The sequence below is a fragment of the Carcharhinus amblyrhynchos genome, chromosome 2, assembly GCF_965287045.1.
Source record: "Carcharhinus amblyrhynchos chromosome 2, sCarAmb.v2.hapA, whole genome shotgun sequence".
Classification (NCBI taxonomy): Eukaryota; Metazoa; Chordata; class Chondrichthyes; order Carcharhiniformes; family Carcharhinidae; genus Carcharhinus; species Carcharhinus amblyrhynchos.
Genome location: NC_137325.1, coordinates 143,575,646 through 143,597,217, shown reverse-complemented (window position 1 = coordinate 143,597,217; position 21,572 = coordinate 143,575,646). Strand labels below are relative to the sequence as shown.

The window sequence follows — 21,572 nt, the reverse complement described above, 5'->3', positions numbered from 1 at the left end:
TTACTGAGCTTCAATCTTACTGAGCACTTGTAAATGACAAAAGAGTCAGTTGGAAAATGAGGACACATTATGGAATGCACTGCCCAAAAAGGTGACGGAAACGTATTCAATAGTAATATTGATTAGAAAATTGGATAGATATTTAAAGGGAGGAAATTTGCAAGGGTGGAAATCAATGAACATGGGAGTAATTGGCACAGGCAGGATGGGCCACCATCTCTATCATGTCATTCTATGATTTCTTGAAATAATACTGACTTTTTCTGTTTTTGCGTCCTTTGCCAGCTCAGTGCGTCATACTGTCACCCTGGAGTCAGATGGTTGTGGGTTCAAGCTCCACTCCGACATCTGAGCACGCAGTTTAAGCTGACGTTCAGTATATGACCGTTTGGATGAAATGTTAAACAGGCCACATCTGTCATTCAGGTGGATGTAAAATATCCCATAATATTTTTCAGAGAGCAGTCTGTCTCCTGACATTGTGGTCTTCATTTATCCTTCAACCAAGCATAACTGAAAGCACATTATCTGGACATTTGTCTCATTGCTACTTGCATAATAACAGGGGCCAACTTTTAAACATAATTAATTGGCAGTTAAGTGCTTTGGGAAAGCCTGTTCTGTGCTTGCACCCTCATCATGTTTAAATCAAGATTTGGCATACTTCTTCCTATTCTGATTTATTTTCCCCATTGACCTTAAAATGAACCCCGCTGCTTCAATCACCCATTTCTCCTCCCCCTGCAAGCTTCTGATGCCTGTTATTTTGGGGGCGAAAAGAAAAGGACAATAAATACTGGAAAGAGACAGCATGGTCACCAGAGAAAACACACTGTTTCAGGCAGATGCACTTCTTGAATGGCTATCTCCCACTCTCGCTTTCATGGTAGCCTTTGGCCATTCTCATAGATTTATCAGTTAATTTATTTTTGCATTTTTGTAAAAAGGAGAAACGATCAGTTCCAGGGGAGTAATCCATCTTGTGGGACTTCCTTCCAGATAGTAAAGTCTAACTTACACTGCTAGATACTTTGTGCACTGATCTGAAATGTTGGCATGTTGCTGGTGTAATTGTGATGTCTTAGTTTGACTGTTAACAGGGTGTGTGGTATAGCACTAGTTACAACCTAGTTTACTCAAGATTTGAACTTGGAGAAAAATTATCATGTTTAATCCATCATAATGGGGAAAGAGCAAGGGGAATGGGACTAATTGGGATCTTTCCAAAAAGTGTTTTAAAAGTAAAATAGTAACCAAAGTGAGCATTGATCCTCTGAAGAATAAGCCTGGAAATTAATAATGGAAACAAATTGCCTTACTGCCATTCTTCCACTTTCTCCTTTTCAAATAACTGTCTAATTTCCTCTTGAATGTCTCAATTGAACATCCCTCCGCTGCATTCAGGCAGCCCTTAAAATTGCTGTATGAAGCAGGTAGTCTCCTCCCTGTATTGTGTAACTATCTTTTTGGTCTACTTTATGGGTTTGGACACTGCTTTGATGAGTTTTTTTTATGCCATTGCTTCAATAAATTTAGTGTTTGTTGCTTAAAGTAAGTGTGACAATTGTAATTCACCTAAACGAGGAAAGACAAGGTGGTGAATCTCTAGTTTACCAGTTCCCTGATGACTGTTGTGCAGCCAAAATTTTCAAAGTTGTGTCATCCGTATGAATGTTTTTGTTTCCCATTAGTTTATTTTCTGTAGGTTTGCTTTCAGCAGATTAGAATCCATAAATATAAGGTAGTTCCAAAAAAAAGGGAATTCAGGAGAAACTTACTTGCCCAGAGAATGGTTAAAATGTGGAACTTGCTGCTACAATGTTTTTGGTGGAAAAAGAAATAGAAAGTAATATGAAAAGTGAGAGATGAGTGGGCACATGTGACACACTAAACTGGTCAACTAAGAGGTTTCTGTGCTGTATTTAATATTTAAAATATATCTTTTTATATATATATATATAAAATATGCTCCTATTCACTTGCAGACTGCATTCAGTAGCAGTGAAGTAGCATTTCATAACCGTGCATTTACAACCCATGCTCTTGTGCAGCCCCTTATAACCCCATCAGTCAGGGTTGTTTCATACAGATCAGTGAATGTAAAATATCATCTTGAACCTCCATGGCAGCCTGAACTGCTCATTTCATCGGTGGCCAAGGAACACGTTTCCACCTCTGACAGCAAGTTTGATTCTCTGATCTTGCAGCTAGAGGAGGAACCATCTCCTGGTGATGCACACAAACTGCTGTGACAGCAATCCTACCTCATACAATTCAGCGTGCTGTGCTGACATCAGCGCTCCTGGTGAAACAGTAAACGTGTGATTAGTGTCACTGTATTCTTGTAGAAACAATGAATGCTGTAAACTATTTGAGTTGAATGTGGCAGAGGTTTGCAATATTGCTGCAATTACGCCATGCTCATTTTCAGGTCTGTAGATTTCAGCGCTAAATGCGTAACCTCTCTTGCAAAACTCATTGCCATGGGCTGATTCCTTAATGGAAGAATATGCTCTTAGTGTTGCCTTGTTATACTGTGCTCTATTAGACATGATTTCACAAAGTGCCTCCAGAATGCATGCTGGAAGAAGCATGGCATTCAATAAATGGTTAATTACAAATAGCTGTATTAATAGCAGGTGAGAAAAACATGATATTAAGATTGTGATTTTTACTCAAAGAGCTATTTTGGAGTTTGCCACTGATATTTGGAGCATTTCAAAATATTCAACCAGTTGTCACACACAGGGCTACAGACAGAACATACTATACGACACGTAGGACTGCTGGTCAAACTGTACAACTCTTGTTCAGTTGACCTCTTGAAAGCATTCTGTTCCTGTCCTGCTTTTTTTGGGGTGTTCCAGTGTCATTTGTTGATCTTGACTGAGACAGCGGTCATCCAGCCTATAGATTTTAACTTGTGCCCAGATCATTGTTCCATGGCATATGTTGATTGATTTATTCATATTTTCTCTCTCTTTGGAAGCACCCCACCTTGTCAGTGGTTTGGCACTTTTTTCTGTGGCTTAGGGGTTGAAATCAGAAAGTTGCTCAGTAGATTGTCACTTCACAGACTGCGCTGCACTACAGGGAAGGCAGGAAAATCTTCCAGGTCTCCTGAGCCTTGTTTATGCCTCAACCAACATTATTTTTAAAAAATGGTTTATCTAGTCATTGTCACATTGCTGTTTGTGGAACTTGCTGTGGCCACTTTGACTGCCATGTTTCCTGCATTACAACAATGATTATGTTTCAAATGTGCATAATTGTAAATTGCTTTGATACATCCTGAAGTTATGAAAGCATCTGCATTAGTATAACTATCTCTATACGTTACTGCTGCTCCTCAATGACACCATCAAAAACGTAGTTACTTTTCACATGTATGTTGACAACACCCAGCTCTACCTCACCACCGTGGCTCCTGACCCTTTCACTATTGTTAAATTATCAGACTGTTCATTTGACACCAAGTACTGGTTGGGCAGAAATTTCCTCCAGCTAAATGTTCATACAATCCCTACAGTGCAGAAGGAAGTGTGGTTCAGCCCATTGACCCTGCTTCAACTTTGACAGAACTTCTTACCCAGGCTCACCCCTCTCCCAATTTCCGTAGACCTGTGCATTTACCTCGCTTATTCCCCTAACCTACACATCTTGGAATACTAGGGGACAATTTAGCATGGCCGGTTTTTGTGGGAGAAAACCTGAGCACCACACAGATACAGGGAGAACGTGCAAACTCCACACAATCACCCAAGGTCAGATTCCTGGCGCTGCGAGGTAGCAATGCTAACCACTGTGCCACCGTGTATTGGGAAGATTTAAGCCATTGTCTTCAGTCCCAGCTACAAAACCCTGTTCCCTAGCTACTGCATCCACTCCTCTCTCCTGCAAGTGCCTGAAATGAAACCAGATCCAGAGGTGTGCTTCTGACCACATGTCCATCGTGACTAAAATTACCTATTTCCTCCTCTATCATCGCCCAACTTCTCCCCTGCCTCAGCTTATCTGCTGTTGAAACCCTCATTCGTGCCTTTGTTTCCTCCACATTCAAGTATTGCACCACACTCCTGGCTGATCTCCCAAACGCAACCCTACACATACTTGAAATCATCTGAAATTCTGCTGTCCATGTACTTAATTGGAGTTGAGGGTCGGCTTATGAGGAGAGACTGAGTAGACTGGGGCTACACTCATTGTAATTCAGAAGAATGAGGGAAGATCTTATAGAAACATATAAGATTATGAAGGGAATAGGTAAGATAGAAACAGGAAGTTGTTTCCACTGGCGGGTGAAACTAGAACTAGGGGTCATGGCCTCAAAGTAAGGGGGAGCAAATTTAGGACTGAGTTGAGGAGGAACTTCTTCACACACAGCGTTGTGAATCTGTAGAATTCCCTGCCTAGTGAAGCAGTTGAGGCTACCTTGCTGAATGTTTTTAAGGCCAGGATAGATAAATGTTTGAACAGTGAAGAAATTAAGGGTTATGGTGAGCGGCAGGTAAGTGGAGCTGAGTCCACAAAAAGATCAGCCATGATATTGAATGACGGAAAAGGCTCAAGGGGCCAGATGGCCTACTTCTGCTCCTAGTTCTTACCCACATGAACTTGTGTACATCTACGCTTGATAATGTACACTGGATCCTGCTCAAACAGTGCCTTGATTTAAAAATTCTCATGCTTGTTCTCACATCTCCCCACCCCCCCCCCCCCCCCATCTTTGTAATCTCTTCCAGGTCTACAGCTCTGAGGTATCTACTGTCACCTAATTCTGGCTTCTTGAGCATCGCTGAATAGCTTCCCCTTTGGTGTCAATAGCTTCAGCTGCTAGGGCTCTAAGCTCTAGAATTTCCTTGCTACACCTCTTCCTTACAATATTTTTTGAAAGTATCCCTTTGACCATCTACCCTAATAGCTCCTTTCATGGCTTGGTGATGTAGTTTATTTTATCATGCTTCTATGAAGTGCATTGGGATTGTTTATTATGTTAAAAGTGTTGCATTAATAAGTGATTGTTGAATCAGCCTCCTTTGTTGACAGCAGAATTGTTATTTCACTTTTCTGTGACTTTGTGGTGCTCTTGGATCCTGTTTTTATTTCACAGTATACACTCCAGGCATACCCACCTGACCTCCTGAAGGCTTTCACACTCCTGCAGTGTGACAGGACTTTCAGCTGGTCCTGCAAAATTTCTGTTGAATCTCCTGCTGCAGTGTTGTGTAATACCGTTGCAAAATGATTGGTAATTAAAGAGCCATTGCCATCACCCCCCTCACCAGGTTTCTGAAATAGCTACAGAAAAAAAACTTCAATGCAGGGTTTAGCACAGTGGGTTTGTGTTGCAGCTGATTATGAATAATCTTCAGCAAAATGTATTTCTAGAGTACCTAGGCTGTGGTCCAAGTGCTGGTAAATGGGATTAGTATATATTGTTATTGATGGTCAGCATTGACATGGTGGGCTGAAGGGCCTGTTTCTGTGCTGTATGACTATGATCTATGAACTTCGGAATGTCCTGACACAGATAAAGCAGTACATTTGGAGTGCAGTTCCTTGTAAATTTGCTGATGGCAACAACTGTATGTTATGCCAGTCAAGTCCTTTTATATTAAAGACACTTAATTTTCTGTTTGCTTCCAGCCCACATAGTTGTTGTAGTAAGCAAGAAACTGGTGTAGGTGCTCATTGCTTAGCTCTTTCAAAGAGCTAACACAGGTGTAATGGACTGAATGGCTTTCTCCTGTATCATTTTAGAATTTGAGTAGTGTCTATTCTTCTCTTCCTTTTTGACCCAAGTTGGGCCAAAAGAAGATATCACCCAAGATTAACCAGGGAATCCCACCGTGGATCATGCCTTTTGCCGCAAGACCTGTATTCAAGGGTAGTAAGTGATTGGGTGGTTTTGCAGAGTCCTGGGTAGGGGCATGGAGCCTGTGTAGGGGAGCTCATTGCCTGATGAGATGGGCATCATAGTTGGTGATTCCTTTAAGGCTTGCTATAATTCTAAAATCTCTTGTGTGCCTGCTGTTTCAACTTCGTCATTTACACTTTTGGTTGACTTTCTGTTTAATAGGTAGTGTGCCTAGCTCAGTCTTCTTTGGAGGCTGGCTAAATTACCCACTATTAGCAAGAGAGCAAAAACAGAAAATGCTGGGAAACCTCAGCAGGTCAGGTAACTTCTGTGCAGAGAGAAAACAGCCATTTTTTTTGGCTGGGTGACCGTTGACGAAGGATTATCTAAACATTGGCTTTATTCTCTCTCCACAGATGTTGTCAGACCTGCTGAGATTTTCCAGCATTTTCTGTTTTGTTTGATTCCAGCATTTGCACTAATTCGCTTTTATAAGCACAGGAATATTTCTGTATTTCACACTGCTTGCAAATAAAGAATTGGGTACAACAGACCAGTATAAAATTATAACCATTTTGACAAGGTGAGGCTTGTAATGAAACAGTGTAAAGAGTTTTATGGGTTTCTTTTTGCATTCTTGGAACTGGAGTGCAACTGTCGATTTTGTTACTTATTGCTAGGTTTCCCTGGAGATGTTTTAAGTCAACCTCAGAACGTATGACTGGCCAGACTGGGTCTAGGGTGTATTTGTAAACATTTGAGTTTCTCAGACAATCGAGATTATTTCTCTGCTGCCAGCCTGGATTTGCTGCATTCATGTTGTCATGAAGGAATTTGAACTCCAGAATTGCTCATCCTTTACGGTAGTTTATAAAAGCAGTAACTAGTATAAGTGTGGGATTACTTTTGTACATTCTGCTAACAGACCCAGTGGTCCTGCTGAAATGTTGGTGAAAAAGTATATTAGAAGGCACAGGTTTCTTTCCTCCAGTCTCTGTTTTCCTTGCCTCATGGCTTGCTTCTGTTCTTGTGTCTGAACGTCCACAGATTGTGAGTTAGTCAGTCCCATATCAGGGAGGAAGTACTCTTCACAGTACCTGAGGGCTGGTTCATGATGCAGAGCAATGCCAACAGTGCAGGTTCAATTCCTGTACTGGCTGACGTTATTCATCTTCTCAACCTTGCCTAAAGTGTGGTGATCCTCCAGTTAAATCAAAGGGGAGGGCAGCCTGTGGTCAGATGGGACCATAGCGACTTTATCTTTTACTTTTTCAAAGTGTTGCGTATTTACCGTAGAAAAGTATCAGAATGGGCATGATTTGCTGCCATTACCTGACTTAACTCTTGAACTGAGTCTGTGCAGTGTTAGCTGTATTGTGTCAGGTGTGATCTGCTTTATTGGGGTAGTGACCACTGCAATTCCAACATCTGAACAGGAGTGCAGTAACCGTGTTAGGGAAAGATAAGATGTTAATGTTGAGCCATGTAGAAAGAAACTTGTATAGAAATTGGTTAGACTATACTTTGAGTATTGTGCACAATGCTGGAACATAAATAGCAGCAAAAGTAGACCATTTAGCTCCTTGAGCCTGCTCCACCATTCTGTTAGATCATGGCTTATCTGTTTGTGCCCTTAAACTTCACTTCCCCGCCTGCCCCAGTAAACATAGAAACATGGAAAAGAGGAGCCAGAGGAGGCTATTCATCCATTCAGTCATGGCTGATTGTCCAACTGTGTCAACCCCCTCCCCTAATTTCCTTTGGTTCCCTCCTTCTCAAGTATTATATCATACTGCTTCTTGAAAGCTTACAAGGTTTTGGCCTCAACTACTCACAGTGGTAGTGAATTTCACAGGCTGACTAGTCTTTTGGTAAAGAAATTTCTTCCCATTTCTTGTCCTAAATGGTCTACCCTATATCCTCAGACTACCTAGACTACCTTGATTTGAAAATCTATCTCATTCAGCCCTGAATATATTCAATGACCCAGCCTCCACTGCTCTCTAGGGTAGTGACTACTACAAAGTTGAGAGAAGAAATTCCTCCTCGTCTCCATCTTAAATTGGAAACTATTTTATTTTGAAACTGTGCCCCTAGTTACAGATTCCCCAGGAAGAGAAACATACTCTCTGCATCTACCCTGTCAAACCTCCTCAGAATCCTATGTTTCAATGAGATCATCTCTTATTCTTCTAAATTCCAATGGGTATAGACCTAACCTGGTCAACCTTTTCTCAGAAAACAACCCCTTTCATCCCAGGAATTAGCCTAGTGGACCTTCCCTGAACTGCCTTCAATGTAAGTATATCCCTCCTCAAAGAAGGAGAATAGAACTATATGCAGTACTTAAGATGTGGTCTTGCCAATGCCCTGCACAGTCATAATAAGACTTCTCTACTTATATATCTTCTTGCAGTAAAGGTCAACATTCCATTTGCCTTGCTGTACCCTGCATACTTTTTATGATTCGGGTATAAGAATACCCTGAGATCCGTATCACCAGAATATTTCAGTCTTTTTCAATTTAGATACTGTGCTGTTTTTCTATTCTTTTGACTGGACAAACTCATATTTTCTCACATTATAGTCCATTTGCTAAATTTTTGCCCACTTAACCTTTGCAGGTGTTTTAATGTCCTCCTCGCAACTTGCTTTCCTACGTATCTTTGTATCGTCAGCAAATTTGGCGACAATACAGATAGCCCCTTCATCACTTTTTCCATGAAACACTTCACTCAAAATACATGTTGACCAAGATCAGGTTGTTCATTGTCTCTAGATATCTGAATTGGAACAAAGCAGGCTTCCTGTGCAAGCCATAAACAGCCTCATTCCAGCACTTAAATATTCCAGCTATATAGAGAAACAAGAGAACTTGGTGTTCTTCTCCTTAGAGCAGTGAAGTTTAAAAGGAGGTCTGATAGATGCATTCAAAATAATGATGGAGTAAATAAGGAGAAACTATTATTGGTAACTAGAGAGCACAAATTTATAATAATTGGCACAAAAGCCAGAGGCAACTTGGGGGAAAAACATTTTTATGTAGTGAGTTATGATGATCTGGAACGCACTGTCTGAAAGAAGTGGGAATTGACTGTCAAGTGTAACTTTTAAAAGGAAATTGGATACTTGCACAAAGAGGAAAATTTTGCCAAGCTCTGGAGAAGGAGCAGGGAATGGGATTAAATTGGATAGCTCTTTCAGAGAGCCAGCACAGGCACGATGGGCCAAATGGTAACCTCAGATGATTTTTCTTAAATCAGCTCCACCTATCCTGTGATTGTCCATCACAATGCCTCCCAGGACACATGTAATTGTCAATTGAGCCATCATTCTTGCTACTTTATTCCACAGGGCTGGCCTGTTGGCTATAGATTTTATCTGGCTTGATTTGCTCAGAATTCATCTGATATTTGGACCCTTTGCCATAATGAACAGTATGATTGGATCAGCTTTGTTAGTAAACCTTCATATTGAAATTTTCTTCTCAAATGTTAACAAGATCTACCCAAGGTCAAGGCAAGGGAAAGGAAATAGATTTAATGAGGGAATTGAAGTACCCTACATCAGCAATTATCTGTTCTGTCCAGAATGATATCATAAGTAATGCCAGCTATTTTTCTTTAGCTAATATTCTTTCTCACATTCTCTTTCAGTTTCTCAGAGCAGCCTCAGCTTGAAAAAACAGAGGAGTCGGAGTTTTTTCAACTCGTTCCTATGTTGTTTTCGTGATTATAATGTGGATACAGCGACTTGCAACAGCAACACCAATGCTCAGATCCCGCCAGTGGAGGAGAATGGGTCAATCGCTAAGGTGCGTTTTGTCTCGCTGTTATTATTGATCAGATATTTGGCGAAGGAATTTCCATGTGCACACTACATCTGGGGTGAAAACCTATTCTTCGTTCCCGAGTAACTCCCAAACTGGATAACATTAACGTTCACCATTTAAGAAATCAGTTGTCAGTCAAAATCATTTCAGATCAGAAACTTTACTCATGAGTGCAATTGATGCTCCCCCCGGCCGGAGCCAAGTGCTTACTATATCATTTTAAAATCCGCAATATTTCCATCCTTAAACAAAGTTGCAGACCGCTTGGTAATGGGTTTGTTGAACTATTTGGCACCAGGTTGAAGTACCTTTCAGAATGTCTCTGTTCTGACGCTATTTCATGATTAATTGACTACTTAAAGCACTTGGCTTTCTCACAAAGGATTCCAATAATGAAGACTTGCATATTTAGAATCGGGCTTACAGATGAGGCCCTAAAGTATTTTTGGCAAAAGTGCAAACTGCTCCTACTTTTTAAATCCTGGAGCGCATTCAGACATCTGAAGTTCTTGTTCAAGCCTCCAGTACAGCTTTTTGTTACACAGTTCTAAATTTTGGGTTGAACGCTCACACTGCCAGGAGTAACTTGTTGATGAATCTTTGCCGTGAATAAATTTGTTTCAGTTTTAGAAAAAAGCTATTCTCAACTCAAATTTGTAGCTACAATCAGCACATCTTCAATGCGCAGATACAAATTAATGGATTTCCTGCACTGAAATTTAGGATTGTGCTTTTTCAAAAGGCCCAAATAAAGTTTGGGGTGGGGGAGAAGAGAGAGAGAGTCTCATTTGGTGTTTTGTTTTATGCCTCAAATGGAATGCTTTGCTAAATGAGGCCTTGCCACCAGACATAGCTGCAGACATTCAAAATTGTCCTAAATACTTCAAAGGCTCTGAGCTGGATTAAATGGGAGGAAACTGGGAAAAGTCTTAATGAGAGTCTTGGGGAAGATCTCTTTTCATTAGAACTGATTGGTTTTGCTTGACTTAATCCCATGCACTTATTACATCAGTGTTATAGTGTTGAGGACTAACTTTATTATCTTTTTATTAAAAAAATAGTTTTATCTTGCATAGTATGGTTCAACCTCCATTCCAGGAATTTGGCATAGAATTTAGACTGGTACTTAAGAACATTAAGAGGGACTGCTGCATTTTATGTCATATTGACATCTTTATAATGGGGCTTGAATAGATGACCCCTCTCCCTTTTAAGTGGATGGTAAAGGATCACATTGCCCTGGTTCATGATGAAGAGTAGGGATCTCTTCTTGGCTAATGTTTATCCCTCAATCGTTTTCAACCAAAAGTGGACTGGCAGGTTATTTGTGGGACCGTACCTGTCTGCAATTCATCTGCTCCAGTTTTCTGTGTAACAATCGCGACTGCTGTTCAAAAGCAGTGATCAGTTCTGAAGCATTTTGAGACAATCTGAGAAACTAAAAGCCATATGAATTTTTAGCACTGAATGAGGCCACTTGGTCCATCATGGCTGTGCGTGCTCTCTGCAAAAACAATAGTTAAAACGAACGACTGTTGTCACTAATTTCTTTAGTTAGGAACGGATAATAGTATTCCCTATAAACTATTAAAATCTTTAAAACAAAGAACAAAGAAAATTACAGCACAGGAACAGGCCCCTCGGCCCTCCAAGCTGCACCGACTGTGCTGCCCGACTTAGCTAAAACCCCCAACCCTTCCGGGGACCATATCCCTCTATTCCCATCCTATTCGTGTATTTGTCAAGATGCCCCTTAAAAGTCACTACCGTATCTGCTTCCATTACCTTCCCCCAGCAATGAGTTCCAGGCACCCACCACCCTCTCTGTAAAAAATTTGCCTCATACATCTCCTTTGAACCTTGCCTCTTACACCTTAAAGCTATGCCTCCTAGTAATTGATTTTTCCACCCTGGGAAAAAGCTTCTGACTATTCACTCTGTCTCTGCCTCTCATAATCTTGTAAACTTCTATCAGGTCGCCCCTCAGCCTCTGTCATTCTAGTGAGAACAAACCAAGTTTCTCGAATCTCTCCTCATAGCTAATGCTGTCCATACCTGGCAACATCCTGGTAAATCTTTTCTGTACCGTGTCTAAAGCTTCCATATCCTTCTGGTAGTGTGGCGACCAGAATTGAACACTGTTCCAAGTCGGCCTAATTAAGGTTCTATAAAGCTGCAACTTGACTTACTAATTTTTAAACTCAGTGCCCCAGCAGATGAAGGCATGTATGCCGTATGCCTTCTTGACTACCTTCTCTACCTGCATTGCCACTTTCAGCGACCTGTGTACCTATGCACCCAGATCCCTTTGCCTATCAACACTCTTAAGGGTCCTGTCATTTACTGTAATTGCTTATCTGTATTAGTCTTTCCAAAATTCATTACCTCACGTTTGTCCGGATTAAACTCCATCCGCCATCTCCCTGCTGAAGTCTCCAACCGATCTCTATCTTGCTGTATCCTGTAATGGACCTCATCGCTACCTGCAAATCCACCAACCTTTGTGTTGTCCGCAAACTTACTAGTCAGTCCAGTTACATTTTCCTCCAAATCATTTCTATATATATTACAAACAGCAAAGATCCCTGAGAAACGCCACTTGTCACAGCCCTCCATTCAGAAATGCACCGTCCCACTACTACCCTCTGTCTACTTTGACTGAGCCAGTTTTGTATCCACCTTGCCAGCTCACTTCCGATCCCAAGCGCCTTCACATTCTGCACCAGTCTGCCATGAGGGACCTCGTCAAAGGCCTTACTGAAGTCCATGTAGACAACATCCACTGTCCTACTCTCATGTATCATCTTCTTCACTTCCTTGAAAAACTCAATCAATTTCGTAAGACACGACCTCCCCTTCACAAAACCATGTTGTCTCTCACTAATATGTCCACTTATTTCCAAGTGGGAATAAATCTTGTCTTGAAGCATCCTCTCCAATAATTTCCCTACCACTGATATAAGGCTCACTAGCCTGTAATTACCTGGATTATTCTTGCTATCCTTCTTAAACAAAGGAACAACACTGGCTATTCTCCAATCCTCTGGGACCTCCCCTGTAGCCAATGAGGATACAAAGATTACTGTCAAGGCCTCAGCAATTTCTTCCCTTGTCTCTCTCAGTATTCTGGGGTATGTTTCATCAGGCCCTGGGGACTTGTCTACTTTAGTGTTCCTCAAGAACCCCAATACCACCTGCTTTTTGATCTCAACATGACTCAAACTATCTGCACACCCTTTCCCAGACTCATCATCCACCAAGTCCTTCTGTTTGGTGAATACTGACGCAAAGTATTCATTTAATACCTCGCCCATTTGCCCTGGCTCCACGCATAGATTCCCTCGCTTGTCCTTGAGTGGGCATCCCTCTCCCTGGCTACCCTCTTGCTCTTTATGTATGTATAAAAAGCCTTGGGATTTTCCTTAATCCTGCTGGCCAATGATTTTTCATGACGATCTTTCAGAACCTTTCAGAATTTGAAAAAAAAACTGAAGTGTTTCCTTTTCCGAGAATAAGTAATGCCAGCGTTGCTAGTCCCCTCATTAAAGATAGTTTCCAGTTTTCAATCTCCAGCACTGGTCACAGTAGTTAATGCTGCTGCCTCACAGTGTCAGAGAGCTGAATTTGATTCCAGCCTTGGGGGACTGTGCGGAATCTGCACGTTCCCCTGTGTCTGTATGTGTTTCCTCCAGGTGCTCCGGAATTTTCCCACAGTCAGTTGATAGGCAGTTGGATGGATTGGCAATGCTAAATTGTCCTTTAGGCCCAAAGATGTGCAGGTTTGGTGGATTGGCATTGGTCGTTGTGTGACGTTGTGGGGATAGTGCGCATGGGAAGGCCTGGGTAAGAAACTGTTTTGGAGAGTTGGTACAGACTCAAAGGGCTGAACACTCTCTCCTGCACTGTAGCGATTCTCTGATTCTAATCAAATTGACGAATGCTTTCCAAGCTTCACTGTCATTTCTTTAATTAAGCACTCAAAACTGGATGCAATAGCTGTGTAGCCAAACCAAAAAAACCATTTTTAAAAATCTCCTCCTTTACTCTTGTACTCATATGTTCTGGGTTAAGGTCCTTCTGATCTGTTTATAGCTTTAGCTACCTTCCTTGCATTCATTCATGCTCATTTTAAATGCCTAGTTCATTTGCATTTATCATTTTGGTGCCCTTTTGGTGAATACTCCCATCTCCGACCACAATGTAGTGACTCACTTCTCTACACATTCATTTGAATTCCTGATTTTTTTTTCAATATTTGCCCCTACTTTTGTGTTATTTGCATATTTTAAGATCGTGCCCTCTATCTCTAAAAGCAAATCGTTTATATGATATAAATTTAGGTGGTAATTCAGCATTGACCCCAATATGTGCAATGTATATTTGCTGCCTTTAAACCAACCATGCTGCAATTTTTCCTCTTGTACCTTAATGGGTGCATTTTTACAGTAAAACATGTTAAGAAATTCTCTGCTGAATCCTTTTGGAAATAGTAAGTGAAAACTAAATTAAGCATCAAATGCTATTTTAGGAGTTGTGCCCCAGGTTAGTTCACTAAAGATTGTGGCACAGGTTAACAAGATCATTTTTTTGAAAAAGGCAAACCAAGTACCAGACCTTTTCTTTAGAGGGTGAAAATTGAGAAGCCGGTTAGTTATGCTAAACTTGAATTGAACGATTCTTTTGTAATGAATTGTCCATGGTGAACCTTTTAATGTACCAAAATTTTGCCAGCTCATTATTTTGGCCTCTAAATTGGCAATGGATTGTCCAACATTGAATTTTAGTTAAGGAACCAACAGGCAGATAGGTAGGTTAGTAATAGAACGTAAACTGATGGTCAGCGGGAGAAGTAAAAGCAGGGGTTTGACAATATAAAGGTCTCAAATGTTGCACATTTACATGCATACAAATTAAGAGTGGGAGTAGGCCACTCGGCCCTTTGAAGTCTGCTCCACCATTTAGTGAAATCATGGCTGATCTGATTTGTAAGCATGATGTGTAGCTCCTAACAGACTGATCTCTGCCGACCTGGTTTATGTGGTTTAACCAGTGTCATAACAGGAGAGAAAGTGCTAATTCCTAATACTAACTGTTCTAACCCTTTGTTAGGTGCTCTAGAAAGGTCTTTTTTTTTCAGCTAACTAGCCACTGATTCGAAACATGTAGTGATTTGCTGAGTGAGGCAAGCTTCAGTTTATGGACTACACCTGGATGATGATTGAATTGAACCTGTATGTTATTTCATGAACATCATAATGAACGAACTGATGTGGAGCATAAATGTCTTGCTTTCTGCAACAATATTTAGTTTAAGTGGAGAAATATGTCCAGGTAAGCCAGTAGTTCTGTCCGCTATAAACGGAGGAGCATGAAGTGAAGTTACTTTTTTTTAAATCCCGCTATCGGTAATCTTGTCCTCAAGGACCAAACCCATCGTAGTGTAAACTGAAGAACATTGTGACTAAACTCACTCCTTTCCCCAGGCTGTACTGCAATACCTTTAATAATTTAAAAGGTAACTGAAAGCTTTGTTCATAAGCAATACTAGACAAAAGATAAATTGTGCACGTACAATTTTCGATGGTGCTACTTCAGGCACATTTATTGGTGTTGGGTTGTTGGCATTTCCTATATCCATTTAAATGCATAATTAAAGACATAAATTTCAAATTTCCTCATTCTTGTTTGTTATTAAAGGTGCTGATACCAAATTATGTTTTACATGAACATTACTTGTGCAGTTTTGGAACCCTTACCTGAGAGAGGAGATTGTTGCCAAAGATGGACTACAACTTGTTCTCAGGATGGCAGGACTGTCTCATGAAGAGGGATTGAGGAAACTGGGCTTGTATTCTCTAGAGTTTCATATGATGAAAGGTGGAACATAGGAATTAGGAACAGAAGTAGCCTGTCCCCCATTCAGTCAGATCATGCCTGATCTCTCCCTGATCCCCAATCCACCTCCCGACTTGTTGTCCACATCCCTTTAATCCAATTTTTATTAGAAATATATCTATCTCATTCTTGAAACCATTCAATGGTTTCAACCCCACCGCACCGTGTGACAGCGATTTCCACAAATTCACCACCCTCTGGGAGAAGTAGTTTCTCCTCATTTCAGATTTAAATCTGCTGCGCCTCAACCTGTACCTGTGACCTTTTGTTCTAGATTGCCCCATAAGGAGAAACGTTTGGTCTACGTTTTCTGTTATCAATCTCTTTTAGAATTTTATATCCCTTGTTCAGATCCCCTCTCATCCTTCTAAACTTCAGCGAGTACAAGCCCGAACTACTTAACCTCTCCTCGTACGTCAAGTCTTTCATCCCCAGAATCGATCTGGTGAACCTCCTCTGAACTGCCTCCAGTGCCACCTCATCCTTCCTCAAATAAGAAGACCAAAACTGGATACAGTACTCCAGATGTGGTCTCACCAATACCCTATACAATTGCAACAACCCTTCTCTACTTTTATATTCAAGTCCCTCTGCAAGAAATGCCAACATTCCATTTGCCTTTTTTATTATATGCTGCACCTACATACTCACTTCCTACGATTCATGAACAAAGAGACCCAGATCCCTTTGCACAGATGTATTTTGAAACTGCTTTCTGTTCAGATAGTTTGCCTTTATATTTTTTCTGCCAAAATGGACAACCTCTCACTTATTCACATTAAATTCCATCTGATCTCATTGAAACCTAGAAAACACTTAGAGGGATTAGCAGAGTAGATGCAAGTAAGATATTCCCTCTGATTGGGAAGTCTAGAACAGGGGGTACAATTTCAAAATAGGGTGGAAGTCACTTAGGGCTGAGATGAAGAGAATCTTTTTTTTACTCAAAGTCGTGAATCTTTGGAATTCTTTACCCCTGAGGGCTGTGGAAGCTCAGTCATTGAGAGATTGACAGATTCCTAAATGCCAATGACACAAAGGATATGGAGGTAGTACAAGAAAAAGGCACTGAAATGTATGATTAGCCATGATCGTATTGAATGGTGGAACAGGCTCAATGGGCTGAATAGCCTACTCCTGCTCCAATGTTCTTATCATCAACAATGTGATTCCAACAGTGACAGAAATGAAAAAGTTGTATTCTTTCTACTTTCTTCCTGTAGGAGCTCTTTATAGCGAGGACGCAGGAATAGATCTTTTAGATATAGTCCAGTGTTCCTATTTGTGAGCCAAGTACTCCAGTTTCTCATCTAAAACTGGAGATTCTGGCTGTTTGTGCTCCCTGTGAGAAAGCTAGGGTTTCATGTGGCAACAATGTCACAATAGCCAACGTAAGGGGAACAAAATTAACATAGTTATTTCCAAGGATTAATTTTGTGCAATGATTTGAGTAATGTGTCAATGCGTAAAAGGATTATTTGACAATATTAGAAGGTTTAGACTCTTGGGAATGTATCTCCAACTCACCAGAGGACTGGAGCAGTGCTGTAGAATTGACCCTTTATAATTATGAAGCAATAACCCATCCCACAAAATAGTGGAATATGATTCATATTTATTCACATTTGAGGCTTTCTACATGTAAGCTTCAGTTGTGAGCTGATAGAGCTAGTCAGTAGCTAGTCCCCTGTTGGGGAAGAACACATTCTCATGTCCTACCAGGGTTCCCTTACAAACAGATCTAAGGAAGGAGGACTGGCTAGGTGGGGGGTAGAATCTGCTGTAACCTCCCTGCAAAACCTTTTGTTTTTCTTTTTGGAAGTAGTTTAGGAACTGAAACATTTTAAACTGACAAATTTAATGATCCTATTGCCGTGCAAGATTGCTCAGCCTTGTTAATCTGGTAGGTGGCCGCATATGGAGGTGCAAGAACGTTTGAGTACAGAGCATCCTGATTTTGAAAGCTGCTAACGTTTGAATTTTATTATCTGTCTACATTCACTTTACGATTTTTTTGAGCTAATTTTTTGATCGTTGCTCTAGTTCAAATGAAGTGCAGTGATTCTTATGTCCTGGGCTTTAACAGTATTCCAGAGTGCTGACAGTGACCAGATCGCAGAATGTTCACCTGACAAAACAATATGCCATGTGGCTTAACAGTTATAAACTGTTTGTCTGTTTTCTCTCACCCAATTTTCTTTACTCTTAACTTCAAAAACAGGACGTTACACTGGAATTTAGTTCAACAAGTTCTGCCAACTCTCAACTCCTGTGTCAGTTTGAATTCTGAATGTTAGCAGGCACTTTGTGGGCAGCATCACAGCTCAGCTGTATCTGGTCCATCGTAGAAGTTGACTGACATGCATTCTCCAATTGTGTATCACCAGTTGGCAATTAGCAACACTGACAGAAAATCTATTTCTACCCATTCTTAGCCCAGATGCACTAGGGTTAATTGCAGCACCAATCCTAAAAAGAGCAGCACTTAGCTAGTGCCAAATATCGAACATTTTTAACTGGTATAGCTGAATACCACACTGTGGTGCCTTTAACAACGGAACCAGTGATGAATTGAAACTCATTTTTAAGATAAAGCACCCAAATCCTGCCATAAGATGTCTTCCCTCTTCTTTTGAGAAGACTGTAGTAGGAGTTGTCTGCAGAACTCCTGACAGCATTGATGTTTAAAATGGAGCTCAGGGAAACAAGTAGCGAAAATAACATGGTTATAAAGAGAATTTCTAATTTTCACAAACTGAGAGAAGCAGTATGACTCGAGTAGAATCACAGAATCCCTACAGTGCAGAAGGAGACCATTCGGCCCATCAAATCTGCACCGACAACATTCCTACCCAGGCCCTATCCCCGTAACCCAATATATTTACCCTACTAATCCCCTGAGACAAAGGGTCAATTTAGCATGGCCAAGTAAAGGCACTTCTTCTGCAGTGGTTTCAGGACAGTTTACTGGGACAACCGACTGGGCTTTAGAACCGACAAGGGAGGAGGCCATAATGGAATTAGTGCTGATTAACAAACCAGAATTAGTTAGCAGTCTAAGGGTAAGAGCGTCTTGAATATAGTGACTGTTTACATGAATTTAATGTTAGTCTTGAAAGAGAATCCCAAAGTATTAAATTTAAAGACGGTCTTTGAAAGGAGAAGGAATGAATTGATTGCACTGAGATGGACTGAAGTTGTTAATGGGCAACTCTAAACTTGGTGGAAAATATTTAGAAAAGAATTTCTGCAGCCTATGACCAGTGCAAGATATTAAAGTGCAAAGGTAGTTAAGAAACTGTGAGGTAAAAGGTAGTATTAAATTAAAAGAAAGAAGAGGTTGAAATCAGGTGGACAGGAAAGAACAGTAAAGGCAACAAATGAATAACAAGTAGTTAGATGTTTTAAAATAAAAAATAAATAAAATTTCCATGGGATATATCAGATTTTTAACTATTAAGAGAGATTGGTACTGTAAATGATTAGAACATAGAACAGTACAGCACAGTACAGGCCTTTCGGCCCTCGATGTTGTGCCAAGCTATGTCCAAACCCAAGATCAAGCCACTCCCTGTCATTCTGGTGTGTTCCATGTGTCTATCCAATAACCGCTTGAAAGTTCCTAATATGCCTGACTCCACTATCACAGCAGGCAGTGCATTCCACACCCAACCACTCTGAGGAGAGGCTGAATAAACTAGGCTTGTACTCGTTAGAGTTTAGAAGAATGAGGGGAGATCTCATTGAGACGTATAAGATGATGAATGGGATGGATAGGGTAGAGGTGGAGAGACTCTTCCCGCTCAAAAAGACAGTAGGACTAGGGGGCACAGCCTCAAGATAAAGGGGGGGCGGTTTAGAACGGAGTTGAGGAGGAACTTCTTCACTCAAAGGGTGGTGAATCTCTGGAATTCTCTGCCCGTTGAAGTGGTGGAGGCTGCCTCGTTAAATATTTTTAAGACGCGGGTTGATGGGTTTTTGATAAGCGAGGGGATTAAGGGTTATGGGGAGAGGGCGGGAATGTGGAACTGAGCCACGACAGATCAGCCATGATCTTATTGACTGGCGGGGCAGGCTCGAAGGGCTAGATGGCCTACTCCTGCTCCTATTTCTTTATGTTCTTATGAGTAAAGAATCTACCTCAGATATCCCTCCTATATCTCCCACCGTGAACCTTATAGTTATGACCCCTAGTAACAGCTACATCCACCCGAGGAAATAGTCTCTGCACATTCACTCTATCTATCCTCCTCATCATCTTATAAACCTCTATTAAGTCACCTCTCATCCTCCTCCACGCTAAAGAGAAAAGCCCCAGCCCCCTCAACCTTTCCTCATAAGACCTACCCTCCAAACCAGGCAGCATCCTGGTAAATCTCCTCTGCACTCTCTCCAATGTTTCCACATCCTCCTTTAGAGTGAGGATACACACCGTATTCCAAATATGGTCTCACGAAGGTCGTGTATAGTTGCAGTATAACCCCACAACTCTTAACTCAGACCTCCTGTTAATAAACGCTAACACACTATAAGCCTTCTTCACAGTTCCATCCACTTGAGTGGCAACCTTCAGAGATCTGTGGATATGAACCCCAAGATCTCTGTGTTCCTCCACATTCCTCAGAACCCTGTTGTTGACCCTGGAATCCGCATTCAAGTTTGTCCTACCAAACTGAATCACCTCGCACTTACCAGGGTTAAACTCCATCTGCCACTTTTCGGCCCAGCTCTGCATCCTGCCAATGTCTCTTTGCAGCCTACAAGAGCCCTCTGCCTCATCCACTACTCCACTAATCTTGGTGTCATCAGCAAATTTACTAACCACTCCTTCAGCCCCTCTTCCAAGTCATTGATAAAAATCACAAATAGCAGAAGACCCAGCACTGATCCCTGTGGTAACTGGCCTCCAGTCTGAAAGTTTTACCTACTCCACCACCCTCTGTCTTCTATGAGACAGCCAGTTTCTTATCCAATCACCAAATTTCCTTCTATTCCACACCTCCTTACTTTCTTCACGAGCCTACCATTGGGAACCTTATCAAATGCCTTACTAAAATCCATATATACGACATCAACTGCTCTATCTTCGTCCACACACTGAATTCTTTGAGAAGGTAACTAAATCAAATTTGTGAGGCAGGACTTACCCCTCACGAAACCATGCTGACTATCCCGGATTAAGCTGCATCTTTCCAAATGGTCATAAATCCTATCTCTCAGGACCCTTTCCATTAACTTACCGACCACCGACGTAAGACTAACTGGCCTATAATTACCAGGGTCATTCCTATTTCCTCTCTTGGAGAGGAACAACATTTGTCACCCTCTAGTCCTCTGGCACAATCCCCATGGTAAAAAGTCTGACAACACCAGGTTTTAGTCCAACCTATTTATTTGATAATATTCTCACTAGCTTATCAAATAAATAGGTTGGACTAAAACCTGGTGTTGTCAGACTTTTTACTGTGTTTACGCCAGTCCAACGCCGGCATACCCACATCATGACAATCCCCATGGACAGTGAGGACCTAAAGATCAAAGCTAAAGGCTCCGCAATCTCATCCCTTGCCTCCCAAAGTATCCTAGGATGTATCCCATCTGGCACAGGGGACTTATCAACCCTCAGGTTTTTCAAAATTATTGATACATCTTCCCTCAGAATATATACCTCCTCCATCCTATCAGCCGGTATCACACTCTGATCCTCAAAAACGTGGCCCCTCTCCTTAGTGAACACTGAAGAAAAGTATTCATTCAACACCTCACCTATCTCTTCTGAGATAGGTAAGGTACTGTAACTGATTACAGAGCCCCTGGCGATGATCTTTGCGTCGTCAATGGAGACGGGAGAGGTTCCGGAAGATTGGAGGATTGCAGATGTAGTCCCTATTTTCAAGAAAGGGAACAGAGATAGCCCGGGAAATTACCGACCGGTGAGTCTGACCTCAGTGGTTGGTAAGCTGATGGAGAGGCTTCTGAGGGACAAGA

General features: G+C 41.3%; 1 protein-coding gene across 3 annotated transcripts in view; it reads left to right on the top strand.

Moving 5' to 3' along the window:
* The window catches only part of ctdspla (CTD (carboxy-terminal domain, RNA polymerase II, polypeptide A) small phosphatase-like a), a 193,468-nt gene that overhangs the window by 115,039 nt on the left and 56,857 nt on the right, over positions 1-21,572 (top strand). For all 3 annotated transcript variants that reach the window (XM_080213677.1, XM_080213669.1, XM_080213659.1), the window contains exon 2: positions 9,514-9,671. In XM_080213677.1, coding sequence (XP_080069803.1) covers positions 9,514-9,671 — 158 coding nt within the window. The remainder of the gene's footprint in view (positions 1-9,513; positions 9,672-21,572) is intronic.